Consider the following 21,652-nt stretch of genomic DNA (forward strand, 5'->3'; position numbering starts at 1 on the left):
CTCCCTAACAAAATGGCACTTGATCACTGAGGTCAACTACTAGCAACGGTGTAGTAGTTTATAGGACCGGGATTCATGGATCAGCAATCTTTCCCTCATGGAAGGATTAATTGGCTGTTAAAACTGGCAACATGGCAAGAAAGCACTGGCAAAGCACAGTTTCTTGAGGTTTGATTAACTTAAGCTACCATATTAACTAAAGCTCGACAATTCAACATATTTGGAGTATAAAACAAGATTCAGCTTTGCCCTTCTCTTCTGAAAGAAATTTGTTTTTCTAATGGTTTCTGATTATAATTACATGAATAAGGTCCAAAATAAAACAGTTCAAGGTCAAACATTTTAATCTTTTTACAAAACTATCATTCTTCTATTCTCACAGGCACCTCTTTCCTCCTCAATGATATGCTTTAAGCAGAACATCCACTTGTACTCATGCTTCAACTAATTTCAAACGTGGAACGACGTTCATGGCCTGCAACTCCTGATAACACAGGAGAAAGACAAAAGGAATAATATGAGACCATTCATCCTACATCAGACAAGCAAATGACATGGAACGACACTATATAACAATATAAGTTCTTGCCTGGAATAGAAGCTTGCAGGCGTATGGAAGTCTGATGGTGGATATATTTTTGCCATTTTTACACATTGAACAAAATGCCGTCTTCAACTTGTAGTTATAGTACCCTAAGAGACCACACTGGCTGCAGACCTGGAAGGATAATGATTTTAAAGTCAGTAACTGATAGTTTAAAATCCAAAGCCAAAATGTTTTCCAACAATATGTTGGATATCAAAACAAGAAATATACTAGTGATTTTGAAAATTACAGATGACGAAAAATGATAATGGGCATGGTCCTAACTTTCAATAACTACACACTCCTGGTTTGATTAAAATCTACTTACAGTTCAATGTTGTTCCACATTAGTGGATACATGGAACTGTTGTAGGAACAAATGCAAGAGACTTTAACGGGATTTACATTACCTGTATGCATAGGGTACATGTTACTAACAAGTACACATCTTTATCCAGATTGTCAGAGGTGCTACATGAAACATACCGATCCAGCTATGATCAGATTCAGGTGAGAAAAGAATTCATAGATTTCAGGTGGTTTGAGTATCGAAGTAGTTTCAAAAATAAAAATAAAAAGTAAGGTTTTACAGGTAACTAATCGATTACTTTTTCCTACTTATATCTACTGTATCATTTATTGCATGTCAAAGACTATGTAGGATTAACTTAAAAGAACTTCATAAGAGTTCAGATTTTTTGTACTCAGCCATAGGTAGGAGCTGCCTCATTAAGGATGTTTTCCCTATCTGACGTGTGTCCTAGGATTCAAGATTTGACACACTGGATTTGCTACCCTGGCCTGACTTGATGAAATCAGGTCAGGCGAGTCAACGAATTCTACTCTCCCAACTTTTGTTTCTAACTCAGTCCCTACCAACCAAGTCAACCCACAAGTTTGATAACATCCTTCTGATGTGCCTGCAAATCTATTCTAGGAATTTGCCAAACTGGGAAAATAAACCACATTTAATGTAGAAAATTACTGGGCAAAAGTTTTAATATGAACCAATATTGATCCAACGGCACTTTTCAGCTTGTTCAAGTACCTGAACTTGGTATGGGTCACTGGACAACATCAAACGTTCAAATATCAACATACTCGCACCATATGCTATCAAACAGTCACGTTCCATTTCTCCTAGACGCAGTCCTGCAAGAGGGAGACAAATTTTTTTTCAAGAAAAGAAACTTTTAGTTGAAGATTCAAACCACCACCATTTGCTGTCAGTTTCAAACATAATTATGATCAAACAACCTCCATCTCGGCTTCTTCCTTCAGTAGGTTGTCTAGTCAGCATCACACGAGGCCCTGTGGCGCGAGCATGCATTTTATCAATTACCTGTAGGTCAAGAAGATGATGAACATTATTTACCAAAAAGTCTATGCTGAAATACCATACGTTCGAAATGCGATTGAAAACTAAGATCAGACCAGATATTTCTAAGTTTGATAAGGAAATCCTTCTTGTTCCTACTTTATTGTCGGATTCAATCATGCATACTCCATTGTCTGTTCCTATTTCATTTTCTTCCCCATACTAGTAACAGAACCTAAAACAATACAAACCTACAAGATCTAAGCATGTAACCTCTTGAGATTCTACTACCCTCGCGTCGCCAATTTTAGTCCCTGAGCTAACTTTAATTTAGACCTTCCTGTTGTTGTTAGAAAATAACATTGCAAATACACTACTACAAAAGTACACACGCAATTCCACATTATATTTTTTATTCTTCTTTGTAGTCCTCAATGACATTTTGGAACTAATTTCTCTTCCACCCTCTTTATAAACCCGCAGGTAGAGGTGTTGTTTACATTGCAAACATCACCAGAAGGTTGTAAACCAATCAAGGGCTCAATTGGAGGAAAAGAGATAAACAGAAATTTATGGTGTTGATTATCTTCATAATTTTTCTCCTACGGATAAGATTGCACGTTCGACTCAAATTTGCTAAGAGAATGTTTCTACATAGTGCCAGTAATATATCCTTAAGGCTAGGGGTGGTATCTGATATCCTTTTTAAGCATTGATCACACTTTGTACAACCCTCAGATGACTTGTTGACAATGAACAGAACTCTAAAACAGTCTTAAGAATACGAAGACAATCAAAGATTTTTAGTTCCAAGTATGATTATAGAATTAAATTTTTGTCTTACCAAACAATAATTAGTAGCATTGTTGATACCTAACAACAACATTACACAGACCATGAATCACAAAAACATTTTGATAGCAAAGAAACAATTCAGGAACGAGATAATCTCATTGAAAGTTTGCCAAATCTCTTTGCAAGGAGGACAAATGAGAAATGAAATATGTGTACAATTACCATATGTTTCAACTTCTGATAGTAGATTGGTCCCATGAAAATGTATGCTTGTAATGGAAAGCCTGTAATGCCTGGAACATTCAAATTACATGTCAAATATTTTCTGGTCAGCAGCACAAGTTGAAATAACAGTTAAGGAAAAGGTCGCGAGAATCAACAAAAAACATAGAGTGGACAAAAAATTTTAAGCATATAAACAAGTAGCTACCAAAACAATAAACAATGTGCATTGTACTCATTTTCAGGCTAACTCATGCTCCTCCATTTTTTTTTCATGAGCTAGATCATGGACCTTTTCAACTTAGCTATCAAATTACATAAAGCTTTCCAAGACAAACCCAAGCCACTTGTAAGCGCATGCAAATCAAAACAACATTATGAAAAGCCTTGGTATCAAAATAGAGAAAATTTCATCAAGTTCCTTCCAAATTTTATTTACTTCATATTAAACTACTGGTAAAACAAGCTTAAACACAATTTCTTGACATAATTTCTTATAAGAGAAAACATACCGGAGTAGAGGAAATCTTTGCCGCTATAGCTAAATCCATGCTTCACAAGTGTCTTGCTGGAATTTTACAAAAATTGTAAGTACATGGTCACAGCCAGAGATCTAATGTATTAAAAGAAAACACACCTTATGTCTTCAACCTTATCGGCATGGCCACCAGGTTCTCCAAATACACTACCATAATGAAATCGACCACAAGATACTCCAGCTTTTCCACCAAGAAGCTCAATCATTTTGCCTATTGTCATCCGACTATTAATTGCAACTGATGTTAGAGCCAGTAATTATGTTTTGAAGGTACAAATCTATATTCCAAAGTATGAAGAGATTTAAAGCAATAATAGGAAAATCAATGAAAGAAATCTTGGGAGAATACTAATATGATCTCCACAACATATAAATAAAAGGTTATGAATACAGTGTAGACTGTAGAGAAATTTCAGGAAAAACAAAAGAGGAAAAAAACAAACCCTTTAATTAGGGAATTCATATAATAGACAAGAATAAGAATCATAAATAATGAACCAAATACCAACAAAAATAAACGAATCCCTGAGAAATGGCCACAAATTAATCCTCTAATTGATATTATTTTCTGACTAGTAGAAATGGCCATAAATACTATTTTATCAGTTGGTAATTAATGTGTGAAATTAAGGACTGCTAAATCCCTTTGCGAACAAGTTTGCTAGTTCGGACCTTCAAGATACACAAGGAGCAAAAATGAGATCATAGTCTAGCCTAGTGTGGCACTCAAGTAACCACTATGACTAGTAGAATTTGGTGACTGCAATTTCTACCGACTGCTGGCTATGTCTAAGCAAATGCATTCCTGTGGCTAAGGAACTAGGCATTACAATTGTGTTGTGGCAAGTGATACACCACAAGTGCAAACTGTCATTACAAAAATCTTAAAAAGTTTAGCACTTTTCCATATTCCTAACCCTTGCAATCTACAGGAAAGAAAAGCCTGGGTATAGGATTTTCTATGTAATGGAACATGGAAATCTCCTTCAATCCATGCATCATCCATGTACAACAGATCGTGACTACATATTATATTGTAACACTGTTCATTGCATACAAGTGTGTCACATCAAATGAGAGATAAGACTAATGAGCAAATTGCAGCAGTGACGCGCAAAGTTAGACTAGCACAAAATTTTCACAAAACAAAGTCTATTAGATTAGTATCCAAGGAAGATACATGACCTTGTCACCATATTTTTTCTAAAACTCTCATCATAACTTATGCTGAATAGTCATAATTACACTGTGAACACAAAATAGATAACAAAAGGAAGACATTTCTTTTACTTGGTAAAGGATCAACAAATAGTCAACTGCCTTTTGCATATTTAACGAACCAACCCTTATTCAAAAAGGATTATGTTAAAAAACGAGATTATTCTCAGATCCAAATAAAGAATTGATAAGTGCAAATGTTTTGATAAACCAGTAGGGGAAAAAACAACAGAAACTAATATATCAGACTACAGAACAATGAATGTATAAATTGTGTATGAACATGGCAGTAGCTTCAGACATGTCAAATAGTTCATAGTTGTTCATGATAAATATGGAAAAGCTCTAAACTGCAAACAAGAATGAAATAGAGGTTAATACCTAGGAAATCCATGTGGATTCATAATTAAATCAGGGCATATCCCACGCTCCGAAAATGGAAAATCTTCCTGCTGAACTATGGTACCACAAACACCTTTCTGTCCATGTCTGCTACTAAATTTATCCCCTAGCTAGAGAAGGAATAATTTCAAATGTTATAGAAAGAACAATACACTAGTGATATAATAGAGCTCAATGCGGAATACTATCCAGGAAGTTGACCTCAAATAGTGGGGATAGCCATGACTTAATGATGATGATGATAAAGAACACTATATAGACAAATTCCTAACCTTCTCCACATGGTTTAAATTGGATGGAAATTGCTTGACGACTTAAGAATCAAATAGTGTGTCACAAGTTTACAAATGAAACACCTACCCTTTCCTCAATGCAAGATGTTATTTGAAAAATAATGGGTACATTTGATGATTATTGTATTAGATAAGATGGTTGTATACTTGTATTAATTATCTAACTACTTTTTGTGGATTTCCATGAGACTATGTCATAAAAGATAGTTGATTATCTAACAACTGCTAGCAAATTTTCAGTATGCTACATTCATATGCAAAATTCCTTTAACGGACAATATGTGATGAAAAAAGTTGATCAGTTTCACAATAAAATATGGCTCTTGAGCATTCAGCTAATAAACTCACCTCTGGCCTCCGAGTGTGGCGGATGATAGATTTGATACATAACTTGTTACTAGCATCCGAGCAAAGTATCACGCGATCAACCACACAAGTTTCACCTTCAGGGCCCTTGTACACAGCAGGTGTTTTTCGGTACTCTCTGGAATGGAAGGATACCACATTATCATCTCTTTGCACTTCTTGAAATTGTAGGGAAGTAACACTTACTCATCTTTTAAACCCGTTGGACCACCGGTTCTCTCCCTGGTATTTATTGGACTTTCTTTGTTAACATAAATGTCATTGTTCCGAATTATCTCCCCGGGAGCAGCAATTCCATCACCATCTAATATCTGTTCAGAACCGAATGTATCAACGCTTTAAATTGAGGAAATCTAGATGGAAATGTGGCAAGTAGCAGAAAATTTAGCAACACAAAGTAGTGAGAAAAGAAACAGAAATGAATTTGAAATTGAAATTGAAAGATATAGTGAGATGAGATTCTGATATTTAACATCGCGTTAGAAACTAGCTAGCATTTGCTAAGTGACTAGTACATAACAGTCTAATCAATCACAAAATGCATATACAAAAACTCACTGAAACTTTTTAAATAGATTTCTTTATCTCTCCCCCAAAGTTCAGATTCCAGGTCTTGCTTGCATTGCAACAGAAGACTACCCCCACAATCTCTCTAGCAATAGGTTTCCTCCCTTTTCCTCTTTCATATCATCACTTCCCTATTGTCAAATACTACTCATACAGTGTGGGTGCAGACAATTTACATGATATTGCAAGTAGTTTTTTCTTTCCATTTTTACTTTGGTAGGAACTAGTAAGTACAAAGGCAATCACAACCATCACTGATGAAGAAAACAGGTAAATGTGGTTGCCAATCCCTGTTGTGGTTTAGGCATAAGCAAACCCCCATATAGTTCAATTGAAAATTTGAACATCAAACCAATGATCCTACTTGCTAAAATTTGATTTACAAGAGAGGCTGGATTGGATAGAGAACAAAGAGATGGTTGCTTAGATTCATCCAGGTCGGAGAAAAGAGTGGTTATATGAGACCCTCTCTTCTCAGCAACAGATTGAACAAAACCTAACTCATTAACTTTATAATTACACATTTTAATAAATTTGATTGAGTAATTTTTGCACAATAATTGAATGTGTATGTGTTACAACATGATCTCTTTCCTATACCCAGCGAAGCTACAAGTAATTCCTAATGTCAAGAAACTAATCACTTGATCGTAATACCTGTTAGCAAACCTTGAAGTTCCAAGGAGCAGCATGATAAAGGACCAGTTTACTTTGTTACATTTCGTGTGTATTGATCATAGCGTTGTGTATAAGTACTGCAATGTCTTTCCACTTGCTTCCATTCACTGAGATAGTGGTGGTGTTCTTAAAATGGTTTCTTTATTCAGTAAGATTGATAATGAATAATCAAACAAATACGTCAAACAAGAAAACACAAACTCATAAAAAAAAATGTGAACAAGTCTGCCATAGAGTTGATACCTGACCCAATAAAAGATGATCCATTCAAAAAAAATGTCATCTCTTAATTATTATCCCCATTTTTTCTCGTCTACATAACTATTAAGTTTTGACTTTGTACATCGACAAATTTGGGTAGTGCTCTGAGATAACAATTAGGAATTGAAAGTAGTGCTTTTTTATCAGATCTTTTCAAAGAAGAAACATGCATGCTAATATTCATTCATATTACAAGATATAGTAATAAAAACAAAAACCATTTAATTCAAATAATCTGCACTACAGATGTCAACCAACATAAAAATAAAGAATAACCACGAAATTAAATGTTACAAGTCTTACAAGAAGATTTTAAAAGTTCAAGAATATAAAGACTGCTCATAAACAAACCCCAAAAAACAGAATTTTCAACCAAAATACCTGCATTCTTTGATTCTCCTTATCCTTCCTTGGCTTAACTATTCTGTCTGTGGCACCATTACCATAGATCTCTTTTACTACCGTATACCTACAAAAGATTATTTTTATGACAAAACCATATAAAAAGAAATTCCCAAAGATTTTACAATTTAGCCAGAAAACAAGACAAAAGATAAAATGGGCAAAGGAAAACAGTTAAGATACTTTTTCATTGATATACAACGGCCAAAACCACGATCAAGAGACGACTTGTTCATGACAATTGCATCCTCAATGTCATAGCCACTGTAACTCATAACAGCGACAGTTGCATTCTGCCCAGCTCCTAGCTTATCATATCCAACCTGGTAAAAAATGTTAGAGACAACTCATAAAGCATACCCATCAGAACAGGGAAAATGCACACCAGTTCAATTGTTTTTGTTGTCAGCAATGGGCGTTGGGGATACACCAACAAATAAAGCAAAGAATCCGCTCGACAAAGCTGCAAGAATGAATACAGGTCAAAGAATAAATATCTTGGCAATTATAAATATCCTGCAATCCAGTGCTAGCATTTCTATCGCTAGGGCAACTATAAGTGATTCTGAAATGCCATAAAGATCTAACATGAATATATGCATAACATGCCAGAATATAACAGACAGCAGCCCATAAACAAATAATACAACAAACCTAAGATCACTATGCATTTACATTGGCATCAGTTACTTCACCCAGCAAAAAACTTCTTCGTTTTGTTGTCAGCATCTTGTCCAAAAGAACTAATTGAAATACTCAAGCAACACAAAAATCAATAGAAAGTAACCACTGTCGTTAGGGTTGGGGATAAACAGACCTGAACCAATAAGCCTGAACCGAACTAGAAATGGGCTCCAGGTTGAATTCCAAAGTGTTGTAAGAAAAACTCTTAACTATTTCAGAATACTCCAAATAACTAGGTTAATTAAGTTATACTCTGATTTATTTTAATCAAATTTGATCTGTGATTTCTATTAAATTAAAAAAAATGACTAACTTTGAATATAATCTCAAATAATTCGATTAATTATGTTATTAAATTTAATTAATTTAATCATATGATTGAATAAATGAGTTAGATTAATTAATTTAATTAATTAATATTTTACTAATATTAATTAATTCTCAAACTATTTATAATAACTATAGATTGTTATTATTATTATTTATAATAATAATCCAGTCACTTGCTCAATGATCCTTCTTCGTTGAGGAGTGGAATGAACCTTCATGCTCATTGATTAATAAGTTTGCTTCGAACGCTGAAGAAAGCCTTCATTCCCAAGCGTGGAATGAAACTTCATGCTCATCTAGTCACTTGCTCATTTGTCCTCCTTGCGAACAACAAAGAACAATGCTCTTCTCCTTGCCTTGCATCATTGACGACTCTCTACACAATGTCGGAAGAAGTTGAAGCTTCATTCTCCTCCACTGCTCTCTTGCAATATGTTCCTCCACAAGAATGTCAAACAACAACACTCTTCTCCTCACACACAATCGCACATCCTCGAAATAATACCTAGATCCTGATCTAAGTTTCTCATAATGAGAAAAAAAATTAATGTGATATATCAATAAACTAATAAATTGCTTGGTTCGAATGTCATGTCATGTTTTTTTTATTTTCCAACTAATTCAATTTTGTTGTTCCTATCCGTCAGACGCAAATGAATATTCAGAAGTTTTAAACTATGTGATCCAGATAACAATACAAACTTTAACAACCATAGTTGAATGAATTGAGATCAGCCAAATCATTTTAACAGGATGTAGGAATATGCATATAGAAAAGCTCAATAAGAATGCTTGAGGCAGCAAATCAATGCATTTGCCTTAAAAGATCTAGTCCTAAAATGTCCAAGAATTTGGATAGAGACTAAATTCACTTTCCCCAAACAATTGGGTAAGTTAGTACTCACATGTGCTATGACCATAGGATATGAGAATTTTGACATAAATCAATAAATCAATATGTTACTAAAGTTGTATCTATAATTTACTTGCCTGATTGTAAGCAATATTACCCATAGCTTGTTTCCCCATTGCACACTACAACAAGAATTTGTTTCAGAAATTAGTGTGGAGCTAAGCTGAAATCAGACTAAAAGGCAGCTCAACCAAACCTGGTATGTATTACGTGGAGATTGGTTGTGGTGAGGATAAGGAATTAAACCAGCACAAACACCTAAAAGTGTCAAAGGCTCAATCTCTATGTGGGTTATATCACACTTTTTCTTTTCAGAATCATCTGTGTCATTTTCACATTCATACAACGCTATCTGTCAACAGAAGTGTACCAGAGAGTGAATATGACAATTTCAAATGACAAAATGAGCATGGCAGTAGCAGATTAACAAACCAATGCATTGTTCTCTTCATTGACATCAAGATATTCAACCAATCCATCCCGAAGAAAATCATCAAAAGTACGAATTCCAAGCTACAATACAATGACAAAAGTTTCAGAAACCACAATTTTATATGCCTACTAAAGAGAATAAAGAGAGATCAATAATTAACCCAAAATAAGGAAAAACTTCAAATAAACATAAAACCTGTAATTCTTTCATGTGATAATCCTTGATCCTTGATATGCCTCTGTCAGCGATAACTAGTGGACGACAGACCCGACCACCATCCGAGGCAATATAAACACAATTCTTCAAAGAAAAAGGCGACAAACAAAATCATTTTCAGGTGCATGAAAGAAAATGGCAAACCAAAAAGCAGTCACATTTATGGCAAAATCTTCACAAGACAGGATTCTCATTCGCTGAAGAATGTCATATCAAAGAGTATCCTATTTAGATAAAATCTGCATGATACAAAAAGTAATCCATTAATGTAATTGAAATATCATATGAAAGAGTCCTATTTAGACAAAATGATCATGATACGAAAAGCATTACTGCTGTAATCATTTGTGGTCTCAACTTGTAGCACAGACTTCTCCTAGGTTGCAAAAACTAATGTTGATAGGTACATTAACTGAAAGGGGGCATGAATCTTTACGATGAAAGAATCAACATTAGGAGAGTCACAATGAGAAGTAAATGATGGGCATCCAACTCCAAGTCATCAAAAGAACAAACTCCAAAGTACCCATTATCACTGCTTCCACATTTTTTTCATATTAAACTAAATATGTAAACCTGCAGCAAAATGTTAGATGGAACCTTTTGGCAGGGAACATTTCTCTAATGCTAGCACAAAAAGAACCACTACATGTCTCAATGTCATTGTCTAATTATGGGCATCTAGCACACATGAACTTAACATGACTCCATACAAACATAATGACTCAAAACTACATGCCTAATTATCATGATTGAATCAAAAGACCTCCTATTCCAGTATGTAGACAAATTGAAAGTGGAGTGAGGCCAAAATGACTTGGTATTTGGAAGGGACATGCCCAAAATACAAGCATACCATGGGCCATCATGTTTATCCATATTAGGAATGAGCACCTTGGCTTCGATACAATCCATAATTTAATAATCTAACATGAATGCTAATGATTAAGATTTTTATGGTGTCCGATATCACCATCTCAATTTGAGATCTAAGCCAGAATGAGAACTACCAAGTTTGAACAATCTAAGGCATCAATGTATCCACAAGAAGGAACTTGTAGCTTTAGTTTTCTAGTAGTTTTAATCAGCTCATATTATGTCCACATTCCATGACAAGAATAATAATATTATTTTTGACATATTCATCTTTATCAAGTGACAGAACTACATTTTAAAAAGGATCAAATTTCAATTCTACCAATAGTGAATAATTAAAGTCAGCACATTCAAAAACTTCTGGAACAGGAAATACACTATTCAGAAGATGCAGCAGAATATGCCAATTTCACTCCTGATAAAAAAATATTCAAGTCCTAAATAGAATATTGCAATGTACAGCTGGTAAAAATATGGCCATAAAATTTTGTGTATAATAAAGATTATCATAATAAAAACTATATAAAGGTGAAAAGGTAGAATGGTTTACATATGCTTTACAAGAACTTTTGGAAGGGGAATATACATTTTAAAGGCGATTCCAATTTTGTTGGTATGACACAAGCATGAAGCATGTAGTGTCAGCTATAAAGTTAGGATGGTAATAAAGGAACAGTAAAAGACATAATTGATTGATTCAAATGCAAAGGAATAGTTGGTTTTACTGAATAACCCTAATCATAGCTCATCAAACGTGTATGACTTAATTTCAATATAGACTAGTTTAAAAGGAATAGCTGATACTTGTCCATAATCCCTAAGGAATTAAATACACTAGAAAGCAACTTCTACCTGTTCTTCATTCACAAAAATGCTGACGAACTCCCCAATTTTACCACGTCTACGGAGCTTTCTCATGTTACCGGCAAATAGCTGTCAATTCAAGATAAAATGATTTCACATAAATGTAATCAGAGACCAAGTGCATGTAAAGTCTATGAAACAAAGTTAATAATTGTTGATGAACCTTTGGTTGTCTATGTTTTCCAAGTATAAGCCCATTAAACATAACCAAAAAAGATCCTGGTAAGTGAAGCTCCTCGCCAGATAAAAGTGCTAAATCTTCAACACCTAGAGTGTAGCACTGCCAGGGAAAAATTAAGAGCTCCATGAGAGAAGTGAGAGAGATTCAAAGATACAGAGAATATCCTTATAAAGGAAATATCAATTATCTATACAATGTCTGTGAATGTACAAATTACTGAACCTACTTTCAGACAAGATAAGATGTGTTTGATTCAAAATACATTCATTTGTTAATAAAAGTAAGAAGGTCATTTCATGCATCGTTTACAAACTAACCAATAAACACATAAATAATTTTGTTCATGCAATAAAAATAGATTTGGTGTTGCTTTCAAGTTAAAAAGAAATGTAATATCTTAAAGTTGTAGATCTTATGATGTGTGTGTGATCAAAAATGTTCAAGTAATCAAACCAGAGAAATCAGTGGACCGTCCTCCTCGTCAGTTGTAACATGTGTCAACAAAGCTAAGTTTTTTGTCAACCCACAACCTTCTCCTTCAGGAGTGTCGCATGGGCAAAGCATGCCCCACTGTTTCAAATAACATCCAATGAACAAACACCAAATTAATATAATAATAGTAATGTAGATAAATTCAAGAAAACCTTCAAAGAAGCACTAAACAATTACCTGACTTGGGTGCAATGCCCTTGGCCCACTTACTTTCCTTGTCTTCTCAAACTGTGGAGATATTCGAGTCATGTGGCCTAACGCTGCTATATATGATAATCTTGAAACAACCTACAATTCTAAGCAGTAAGCTACTATAATTTCTCGATAGCAAAAGTAAAACAGAGAAGTCAGAGATAATTACCTGAGATACACCTTTTCGATGCATTTTAAACCGTTTTAAATCCCAATTACCTGTTGAAATGGATCTATCCAAGCCTAATGTGATGTCATTATTTTGCCTAAGAAACTGTAAATCAAGTTAAATAAGAGAATTTACAATATTTACATTTCTGGGATGTCCTAGTGGAGGTAACAAATAAAATAAAACAAGCACAGTGCAGGTGAATAATTCAGATAACTCAAGGGCAATGAACAAGCATTAGGAAGAAAATGTCAAGAAGGCAAGAACACAACACATCAAAATCAAAGCATAGTACCAAATTATCCAGGAAAAGAAGATAAATAAATAAATAAATAACAAAAGGTGCATAACTATTAATATGGTCACCTAAGACCAGCAGAAATTTTGTTGACCCCATTTAGTCGCTTTCAAAATAAATATGCAGAACATATAGAAAAGCGTGAATAAAATCCATTAAGCTTTTCTATTTGTTCTTCATATTTATTTTGGAAGTGCTTTTGTATATGTTCTTCATATCTATTTTGGAAGTGCTTTTCTATATGTTCTTCATATTTATTTTGGAAGTGACTAAATGGGATCAAGAAAGTTTCTAATACTCTAAATTAAAAAGATCAACATAATTGTCATGTCTTAATTCGATATTCTTCATTTAACTTAAGGGAGCTAGTATAAGATGAAACTGCAACTAGATATCCTAATTCAGAAGATAAAAGTAAAGAATAAAAAAAAATCAGGCCATGACAGTGGGAGAACCGAAACACAAACCCAGATTTCTTTTACCCAAATCAAATATGGGAAAATGGCATAGACTAAGCTTTTAGGCCATGTATTTGTGGTAAATAGATAGGAAAGGAGGAAGAAAAGTGACGTTAAAAAGTTTCTATTCACCACAAATCAAATAGGACAAAAGAAGCCAGCCTAATCTTTTTGACCATGTTTGCTTGGGAAAAAACAGGAAGGGAGTAAAAAAATGATGAATAGAATTTAGATTTACTAAAAAATAAAAAAGATAGATAATCAAGTCTACAGTACATATATTCCACCCAAATAGGTAAAAAAATGGAAGGAATTGAGTTAGTAAATGATGGGAGTGTATTAGCCACCAGTCATAAATGACAAACATCGGCAAGCTGATTAACTGAAAAGTGATCAATTACATCTTGAAATTCATTGATTTCTAAAAAATGTATGAGTGATGAGAAAGATTAGAAGTGAAGTTTATAAGATAATAATCTGTCGACGCCACTTTCTTTCCAAGCAAAGTGTGGAAATCAAAACTCCATGTTTATCCTTTTCTCATCCTTCCAAATAAACACCAAGAGGGAAATTTATTTTCATATCCTTTACTTTTAATCCCTCCTGTGCTCCATTTCCTATGATCCTTCATTTCTCAATGTAAACATGCATAGATGCATGAACAGGCGAAAGAACAATTAAGATTACTTCAAAATTGAAATATCTATAATCAACTCAAGCTCATTTGTGTGTGTGTGTGTGTGTGTGTGTGAGAGAGAGAGAGAGAGAGAGACAGACTTACATGGGTAAAATCCAGACGACTGGAGCGGCTAGCCTTTTCATATGCCCTGTTCGCAAGCTCTAAAATATGAGTGTTCATTGATTTAAACAGATCCTGGAAAATGGTTAGATAAATATTAGAAGCCTGCTAGATTTATTAACAAAGATCAGAATGAACTTGTCTAACACCAACTACTTACCTCAAAGAGCAAGGAAATCATCTGTCCAGATAGTTCCAGCCGTTTGTTGCCCAAATAATCCTGATATAGAAAGCAAATCAACAACAAGATTTATGAATCTCGAAAATAATTTTAAAAAATCTACGCTAAAATGAATGCTTGCATATTTGAAAGATATTCAAGTTATTGTTAGATTTGAAAGATACTCAACATGCAAATTAATCATGAAAAAAAAATCAAATTCATCAGTTAATAACATAAAGGGTATGAGCTTACACCTACATTTTCAGACCGAAAGAGAAATTCTCTTTGCAAAATACAACATCAACACATGGTAAGGATATCTTCAAAGTAAACATTCCAAACTTTTTCCAAACACTCTAAAATACATTTAGAAAGTTTTACAATATTACCAATAAAAGATTAAAATCATGCCCACTATAAGCATAAAAAAGTAAATATACAAACTTTATCTTTTCCCATCCCAGGACATACATTGAGCACCAATAGCTAGTACTTCAACCTTTTCACATCATAAATAGCTTACATAGTATTATAATCATGAAACTAGCCACTCTAAAGAGTAATAAAATATTCTTTTTCTAAAAAAAATTCTAAGAGAAACTTTAGAAAGCAAGCCATCTAACATAAGTACATTACAACACCAGATAAAATCTAAATAAAATGCATAGTCATACCTTATCATCAAATGTATCGGTATTCAAAATTGCATCTAGCATACGTCTTAACATAACTGCTGCATATATCCATCTAGGACGGAAATTACCCTCGTAGAGCTGAAAAGTAAACAAAGTTATGAAGATTCATTTTTCATGAATAAGTTACCACCTTTAAGGCAAGAGAAAAATCATTTACCGGAACATGTGCAAGAAATACATCGAGAAGAATAACCTTTGCTAGACCAGTCTGCAAGTATGTGAATTTGTCAAATTTAAAATAAAACTAGTATTCTACTTGTTCAACATGATAATAATAAAACGAAAGTGCAAAATTATAGCGCTTCCAATCGCAAGAACCAAGACATATGAATTAAGTGAAAATATGGCTAACAAACTTGTCATAGTGATTGAGGTGATAGTATCCTTGTAAATTATCATATTCAATGATATGAAATTAGTATGAATTGAACAAATTCTCTATGACATATGAAGGATTTATAAATAACAAAAAAAGGTTGACACTCGTCAAGGAATTGAAATAATTTTTTTATGCAAACAATAAGAAATTTATGCCAAAATTACATAAAACTTAGAAAGAACTAATGTGTAAAATAAAGGCAAAGTACAAGTTTGTTTGCTATTAACAAAAACTAATCAAGTACCTTTTTGTTCCCATGATTTGTAGGATTAGATCTTCCAATCTGAAAAGGTCAAATAAAAGAGTTTTTTTGTCTTACGAGAATACATAAATAAATAAAAAAAAGGCTTGGCACTAGTTTTCAAATATTTGTAATCAAAATATTTAGACGGTCACCTTTCCATCTAGGAAATCTAATGCTTGTTGCTGAGTATAAATTCTCTCAAATGCACATTCCTGTGCCACACAAAAATGATTATGAGAAATCATTGGATGGGCAGGTCTGAAAATATCATTCTTAGGTAGAAATGGAGGTACAACATAAACAATAGAATAGGACAATAGATAATAAATTTGAAAGATCATAGTAAAAACATAAAATTATAAAATATATATTGCCACGATATTATTTTCTGAATTTGCATTTACATTTTGTATTTTCAAAAAAATAATAGCAGCTACGCAAATCATGTATGATTTTCTTTATTATTGTGCACATGCATCCAAAATCAAAACCTAAAATCATGGATCAAAAAGCAGCAGTGCAAAAGGGAAGAGCATATGGAATATATGAAGGTTTTACATTTAAAAATGAGCATTTGATTAATTTTAAGAATGGAAGCAATCATGGCAGAAAAACTCATTCTAGAAGGCAGTTCGGAGTGTACCAAGTGTGAAATAAAGCATATGTTGTATGAAAATATGCCCTCATTCCTTCAACTGAAATAAAACCTATGTTCTCATTACTCTAACCAAGTTAAAGACACTATGTAGACCAATTGAACCTACATGCATGCATGAAACATGTTCAATCCATATTTTTGTTGAAGCCATATACTACCTGAATTGAAGGAAAGAGAAGATCTCCATATCGTGGATCTCTTCCTACCATTTGCACAATCTCTTGGTCACTCTCCATTCCCATAGCCTTTAAGATCACCATGATAGGAATCTATCAAAAAGCACACAAGATTACAAAGCAACCAATGATGAATACATTTAGAATGAAGCCTTATGATTTACTACCGGCTTATTAAATTGATTGAGTTGTAGATAAATCTTCCCCTTGTCCATAAAGAATACTGTTTTGCTTTTTGTTTCATGTGTGCTACTAGTAACAGATGCTGCCACCCTGATCAAAGTTATTATGATAATTGTAAAAGTAGCTCAGACAAAAGGATAGAAATTTATATAACGGTAAATATATTGACAACACAATTACCAAGAGAAAGGTAACTGTATAGTATTCTTTTTTTTCAATAGCAGTCTGCTAGACACATTAGAAATTTAGAATACCCAGTATATAGTATTCATGGCCATAGTAACAGGAATTAAAACATTGTGCAACAAAACAACACGGAAAGCAAATAACCAAGGTGCATAATATCTATTAAAGCTCTTAGGTATTCTTTGGGTTAAAGTAACATTAGACAAAAGTGTTTTATCTGAGTGGTGATTGATTAGTCTATCCATACAGAGCTTAAACATCACTAGCGATATATAGTCATGAAGGAACTACAAGATATACAGCCATTACCATTTTAGCATATTTGTAGACATGGTTTTCATCAAGCTACATATAAATCATTGGATCTCAACCTCCAGTGGCAGTGGCTGAGAACTAAAAGAGAAAAGAGAATGATGGTGCTCTTGGAAATGCAAATCTTAAAGATAGAGTTGTCTTTTCAGCAATAACTTAAAATCAAAGATTCCTTAGATCCAAAGCACAACTCTAAACTAGGAAGAAATATTGCAATAACTAGCACATATAATGATATCAAGTCATATCGCATAATAGATCAAAATAAATAGAAATAATAAATACAGAGAAGATAAGGAATAGAAAAGCATACCGTCCCTTAGTATCAGTGTCAATGATGATGCGATTCTTAGAGAGTTGTTCCTGAATCAAAATCACCTAGAACGCACAATACTATTAATGATTGGCTCATGCGGTCATAATTCAAAAAAAAAGGAAAAAGAAACAAAAAATGAATATGGAAAAAAAAAAATTTATTAAGCAAATTGAAAGGCGTAGAAGATGAAAAGGTAAAAGACAGGCAGGCTTTTAAAAAAACTGAAGAATGATACCGGAAATAAAACATAAAGGTAAGAGATGTAGTCTATCATTCTAAATTGCAAAGTTAAATGTTAGTAGCCATTGTGAACGCTATAATACCAAACATCAAAAGCATAATTGGCAAACATACAATACTTCCACCCTCATGATAATTTGTAGTGTCATTCAATAGAAGAGATAGTGCAAGATTAAGATAATCATGATGCAAATGCTTCAATTCCTCCATTTCAACTTATCTGCAATGGAGTTCTAAGCGGAGGAAGGGACATAAAAAAAATAGAATATTAAAAGAAATTAATCCAAATAAAATAGACAACATTAAATGAAAATCCACTTTATCCACTCTTATATAAACTCAATCAATATCACTAAGCTTTCTATGATGAGGTCTCCCTTTTGCAAGATCGTTGAATGAGACGTTGATTTTAACACTGCATATTGTTCCATTGCAAGATGTAATTTTCTTTATTGTTTGAATATATTTTATAATTGCAAAAATTGGCTAAGAAAGTCAATAGCAAAAGCCGAGGAAATAAAACTAATTACATATTGGGTTGTGCAATAACAAGCATCAACGCGCTTTGGGAAAGAAATCTCAAAAGAAGGAATGGAATTTAAATTACTTTAATGTGACACACAATTATCAATTGAGTGAAAAAGACATATTAAATACTAAGACTCAAAGCAAAACCATTGAGGTCCCCACTAACTTGCCTAATTGGTGCTCCCAAACTTGAAGCCAGTCAAAATTAAAAAGTCCCTTAGAATTAGTTGATCCAAGACTGAATAGACTGAATAGAATAACTAAATTACCTTCTCAGTTCCTTTAACAATGAAGTAACCACCAGGATCAAGAGGACACTCCCCTGCAAAAAAAGAAAGCATTTCGATCAAAATATATACAAACTTATTCAAATTTCAGAGTATAGAAATATAACACAAACCAAGCTTTGATAATTCAACATCATCCTTCCCACTCAAAACACAACGGCTACTTCGTAGCATAATTGGCATCCTTCCAATGACCAAATTGGTTAGCCTCTAACAAAAAAAGGAGGAAATCTTTTTCAAAAATTGTGGCAATTGTTATTTACACTCTCAAGGAAGTACTAATCTCTGACTGATTCATATCATCAAATTTTAAATACCTTAACTTCAGGATTCTTAGTTGCTTGATTTGCTATTGTGTATTCAACATCAACCATTATGGGTGCAGCATATCTGCAAAACACATTATGAGAATAACACTGAACAATAATTAAGTAGCACAATTTTTTATTTGAAAAACTAGCTCTCAATACCACACATACATATCCTGTGATGAATAATAATTATTATTTCAACTCAATTTGATCATTAAAAGAGAGAGAGAGAACCCTAACGTTAGACTTTCTACAACAATCCTGCTTTGAGGGAGGCTGTAAGTTTAATGTAATAAGTAATGGAGCACCGTTCCCTTGTTCATCTATTTTGCTATAAAATCATAAGTTATTTTCTCCTCCATGCCTCCTCTTCTCTTCCTTACTAAAAGCCCGCATAGTAACAAAAAGGAACCACCATGCACTAAAATTAAAGATTCATCCATCTCCTTTCAGATGAGGGATCTTCTCCTTGTCATGAAACTCATCTACCTCCACAAAGGAAGCTCAAGACCCCTTCGATCATGTTAGGGAGTAGTTGTCTACTGCCTTGTGGAATGAAAATCCCACTAATTGCTATGGAACCACTTATCATGAGAACATAATCAAAGAGTTATTATCATTATTGCACATATCTAACAAGCTTGTATGCACAATAAACCCATTTTTACCCATCACATTTGATGCGTACTAATTGTACTTAGAAACTATGTCACAGGTAATGAAAAGAAACACTTCATACGTTCGATCCGAGAGTCGGCATATATGTGGAGTAAGCTTCTCCACGGCATGGTCCACACCAACCATTGGCCTCCCAACTTCAATATTAGTGTACCTAATCAGAACGCCCATAGAAAAAGAAATTACATGCATGCCCAAGTTCAACAAAAGAGAAAAAAAAAAAGTTTTAGGAGTTTGGTCTAGTCTTACCTCAGATAGAAGTTGGGGTCATGACGACAGACGAGAAAATTATTGGCCTCGAGTATCTTTTTGATACCATGGTCTATGAAATAATTAAAAGAATCCAAATGTTGTTTCACCAACCCTCTCACCTGCAAACCAGACCCATCCACTGCAAAAATTAATCCACAAGATTACGAGCAAAAGAAAATGCGAAGACAAAGAGTACCTTCAAAAATGCAGGGATAAGCGGAAACTTATCTACGGCGGAATTGACCGGGGCTGAGAGCGATCTGGTGCTCATACCGAGTCTGCAAAAGAAACGAAAAAACAAGTGAAGTGAGGATGCATTCGGACGCTTAAAGAATCAATCGCTTCGACTAAAAACGTACTCATCCTTCAATAACGTCATTTGGCTCGTCGCCCTCGCGCTCACGATCTCAGATGATAGAGGCAGTTAGAGCGAAGGCGTTCACGGTCTCAGAGGATGTATGCCGTTAGAGCGAAGATTGAGTTTTTAGGGTTTAGGTGAAAAGGAGGAAAAAAAACAGAGTTCCAGGGTTTCATATGATTTATTTATATAACAAACTTTTTCAAAAAAAAAAATAATAATAAGTTTAATGTTGTAAAAAAATTTATAAATTATTGAATACGTCATCCATGGGATAAGCATGGATTCTAAATATTCAACCTCTTAATTTTTTATGACGACAGCGACCCTCTATTTTACCGTAAAATTTTATAAATTATGTTATATGTTTTTATAAATTATTTGTAATAATTCATTATTTGATGTTGAATTATATTACTTTTTTAATAAATTATTGTTGTCAATAAAAAATATATATTTATTATATATAAAATATAAATAATGTATATTAAATATAACATATTAAGTTTTTAGGGTTTAGATGTAGGAAAATTTAATCAAAAAGTGAAATTAAAATAATTTAATTAATTAACCTTATGATTTACTTATATAATAGATACCCATGGTGCGAACTTTTCAAAAAAAAAAACTAATAATAAATTTAATGTTGTAATTTCTAAATAATGAACCTCTTAATTTTTCATGACGATAGCGGCACTATTTTACCATAAAATTTTATAAATTACTTATATGTTTTTATAAATTATTTGTAATAATTCATGTTGAATTATATTTCTTTTTTAATAAATCATTATTGTCAATAAAAATATATATTTATTATATATAAAATATAAATAATGTATATTAAATATAACAGTTAAGATTTTAGGGTTTAGATGTCGGCGAAAATTTAATCAAAAAGTGAATCAAAATAATTTAATTAATTAACCATATGATTTACTTATATAATGCGAGCTTTTTCAAAAAAAAAACTAATAATAAATTTAATGTTGTAAAAAAATTTATAAATTATTTAATATATGATCCATTGGGTAAGTATTGATTATAATTTCTAAATATTGAACTTCTTAATTTTTCATGGCCACAGTGACTCTATTTTAATTATCGTAAAATTTTATAAATTATCTTATATGTT

The 21,652-nt window shown here is 33.1% G+C and overlaps 1 protein-coding gene across 2 annotated transcripts; it reads right to left on the reverse strand.

The window, feature by feature from the left end:
- Nucleotides 1-219: 219 nt before the first annotated feature.
- LOC122022753 (DNA-directed RNA polymerase III subunit 2-like) lies at nt 220-20,669 on the reverse strand. Of its 2 annotated transcripts, XM_042580852.1 has the most exons (38): nt 20,519-20,669; nt 20,356-20,437; nt 20,157-20,278; nt 19,969-20,061; nt 19,236-19,308; nt 19,032-19,128; nt 18,901-18,953; nt 17,861-17,925; nt 17,034-17,139; nt 16,849-16,959; nt 16,185-16,244; nt 16,033-16,071; nt 15,567-15,617; nt 15,389-15,487; nt 14,712-14,771; nt 14,534-14,626; nt 12,997-13,101; nt 12,813-12,923; nt 12,597-12,713; nt 12,126-12,242; nt 11,951-12,031; nt 10,202-10,306; nt 10,006-10,086; nt 9,770-9,925; nt 9,651-9,695; nt 8,032-8,109; nt 7,830-7,969; nt 7,626-7,713; nt 5,925-6,049; nt 5,721-5,856; nt 5,059-5,189; nt 3,559-3,684; nt 3,434-3,489; nt 2,922-2,992; nt 1,844-1,928; nt 1,635-1,738; nt 590-718; nt 220-484 (listed from the first exon to the last, which is right to left on the reverse strand). In XM_042580852.1, the coding sequence occupies exons 1-38, from the start codon at nt 20,536-20,538 to the stop codon at nt 434-436; spliced, it is 3,462 nt and encodes a 1,153-aa protein (XP_042436786.1). In that variant the 5' UTR covers nt 20,539-20,669; the 3' UTR covers nt 220-433. The 2 variants fall into 2 exon arrangements, with proteins under 2 accessions (XP_042436786.1, XP_042436787.1); XM_042580853.1 differs by lacking the exons at nt 20,157-20,278; nt 20,356-20,437; nt 20,519-20,669 and having other exon boundaries at nt 19,032-19,126; nt 19,969-20,022.
- Between the last annotated feature and the right edge of the window lie 983 nt (nt 20,670-21,652).

The sequence above is a fragment of the Zingiber officinale genome, chromosome 9B, assembly GCF_018446385.1.
Source record: "Zingiber officinale cultivar Zhangliang chromosome 9B, Zo_v1.1, whole genome shotgun sequence".
NCBI lineage: Eukaryota > Viridiplantae > Streptophyta > Magnoliopsida > Zingiberales > Zingiberaceae > Zingiber > Zingiber officinale.

Excerpts from the sequence above, each read along its gene's own strand:
- LOC122022753 (XM_042580852.1), bottom strand. The coding sequence starts at position 20,538 with ATGACGTTATTGAAGGATGA. Across the intron at positions 19,129-19,235 it reads CTAAGAATCCTGAAGTTAAG|AGGCTAACCAATTTGGTCAT; the intron begins GTATTTAAAATT and ends TTTTTTTGTTAG. Across the intron at positions 10,307-11,950 it reads TTTTTGTGAATGAAGAACAG|AATTGTGTTTATATTGCCTC; the intron begins GTAGAAGTTGCT and ends TTTTCTTTGAAG.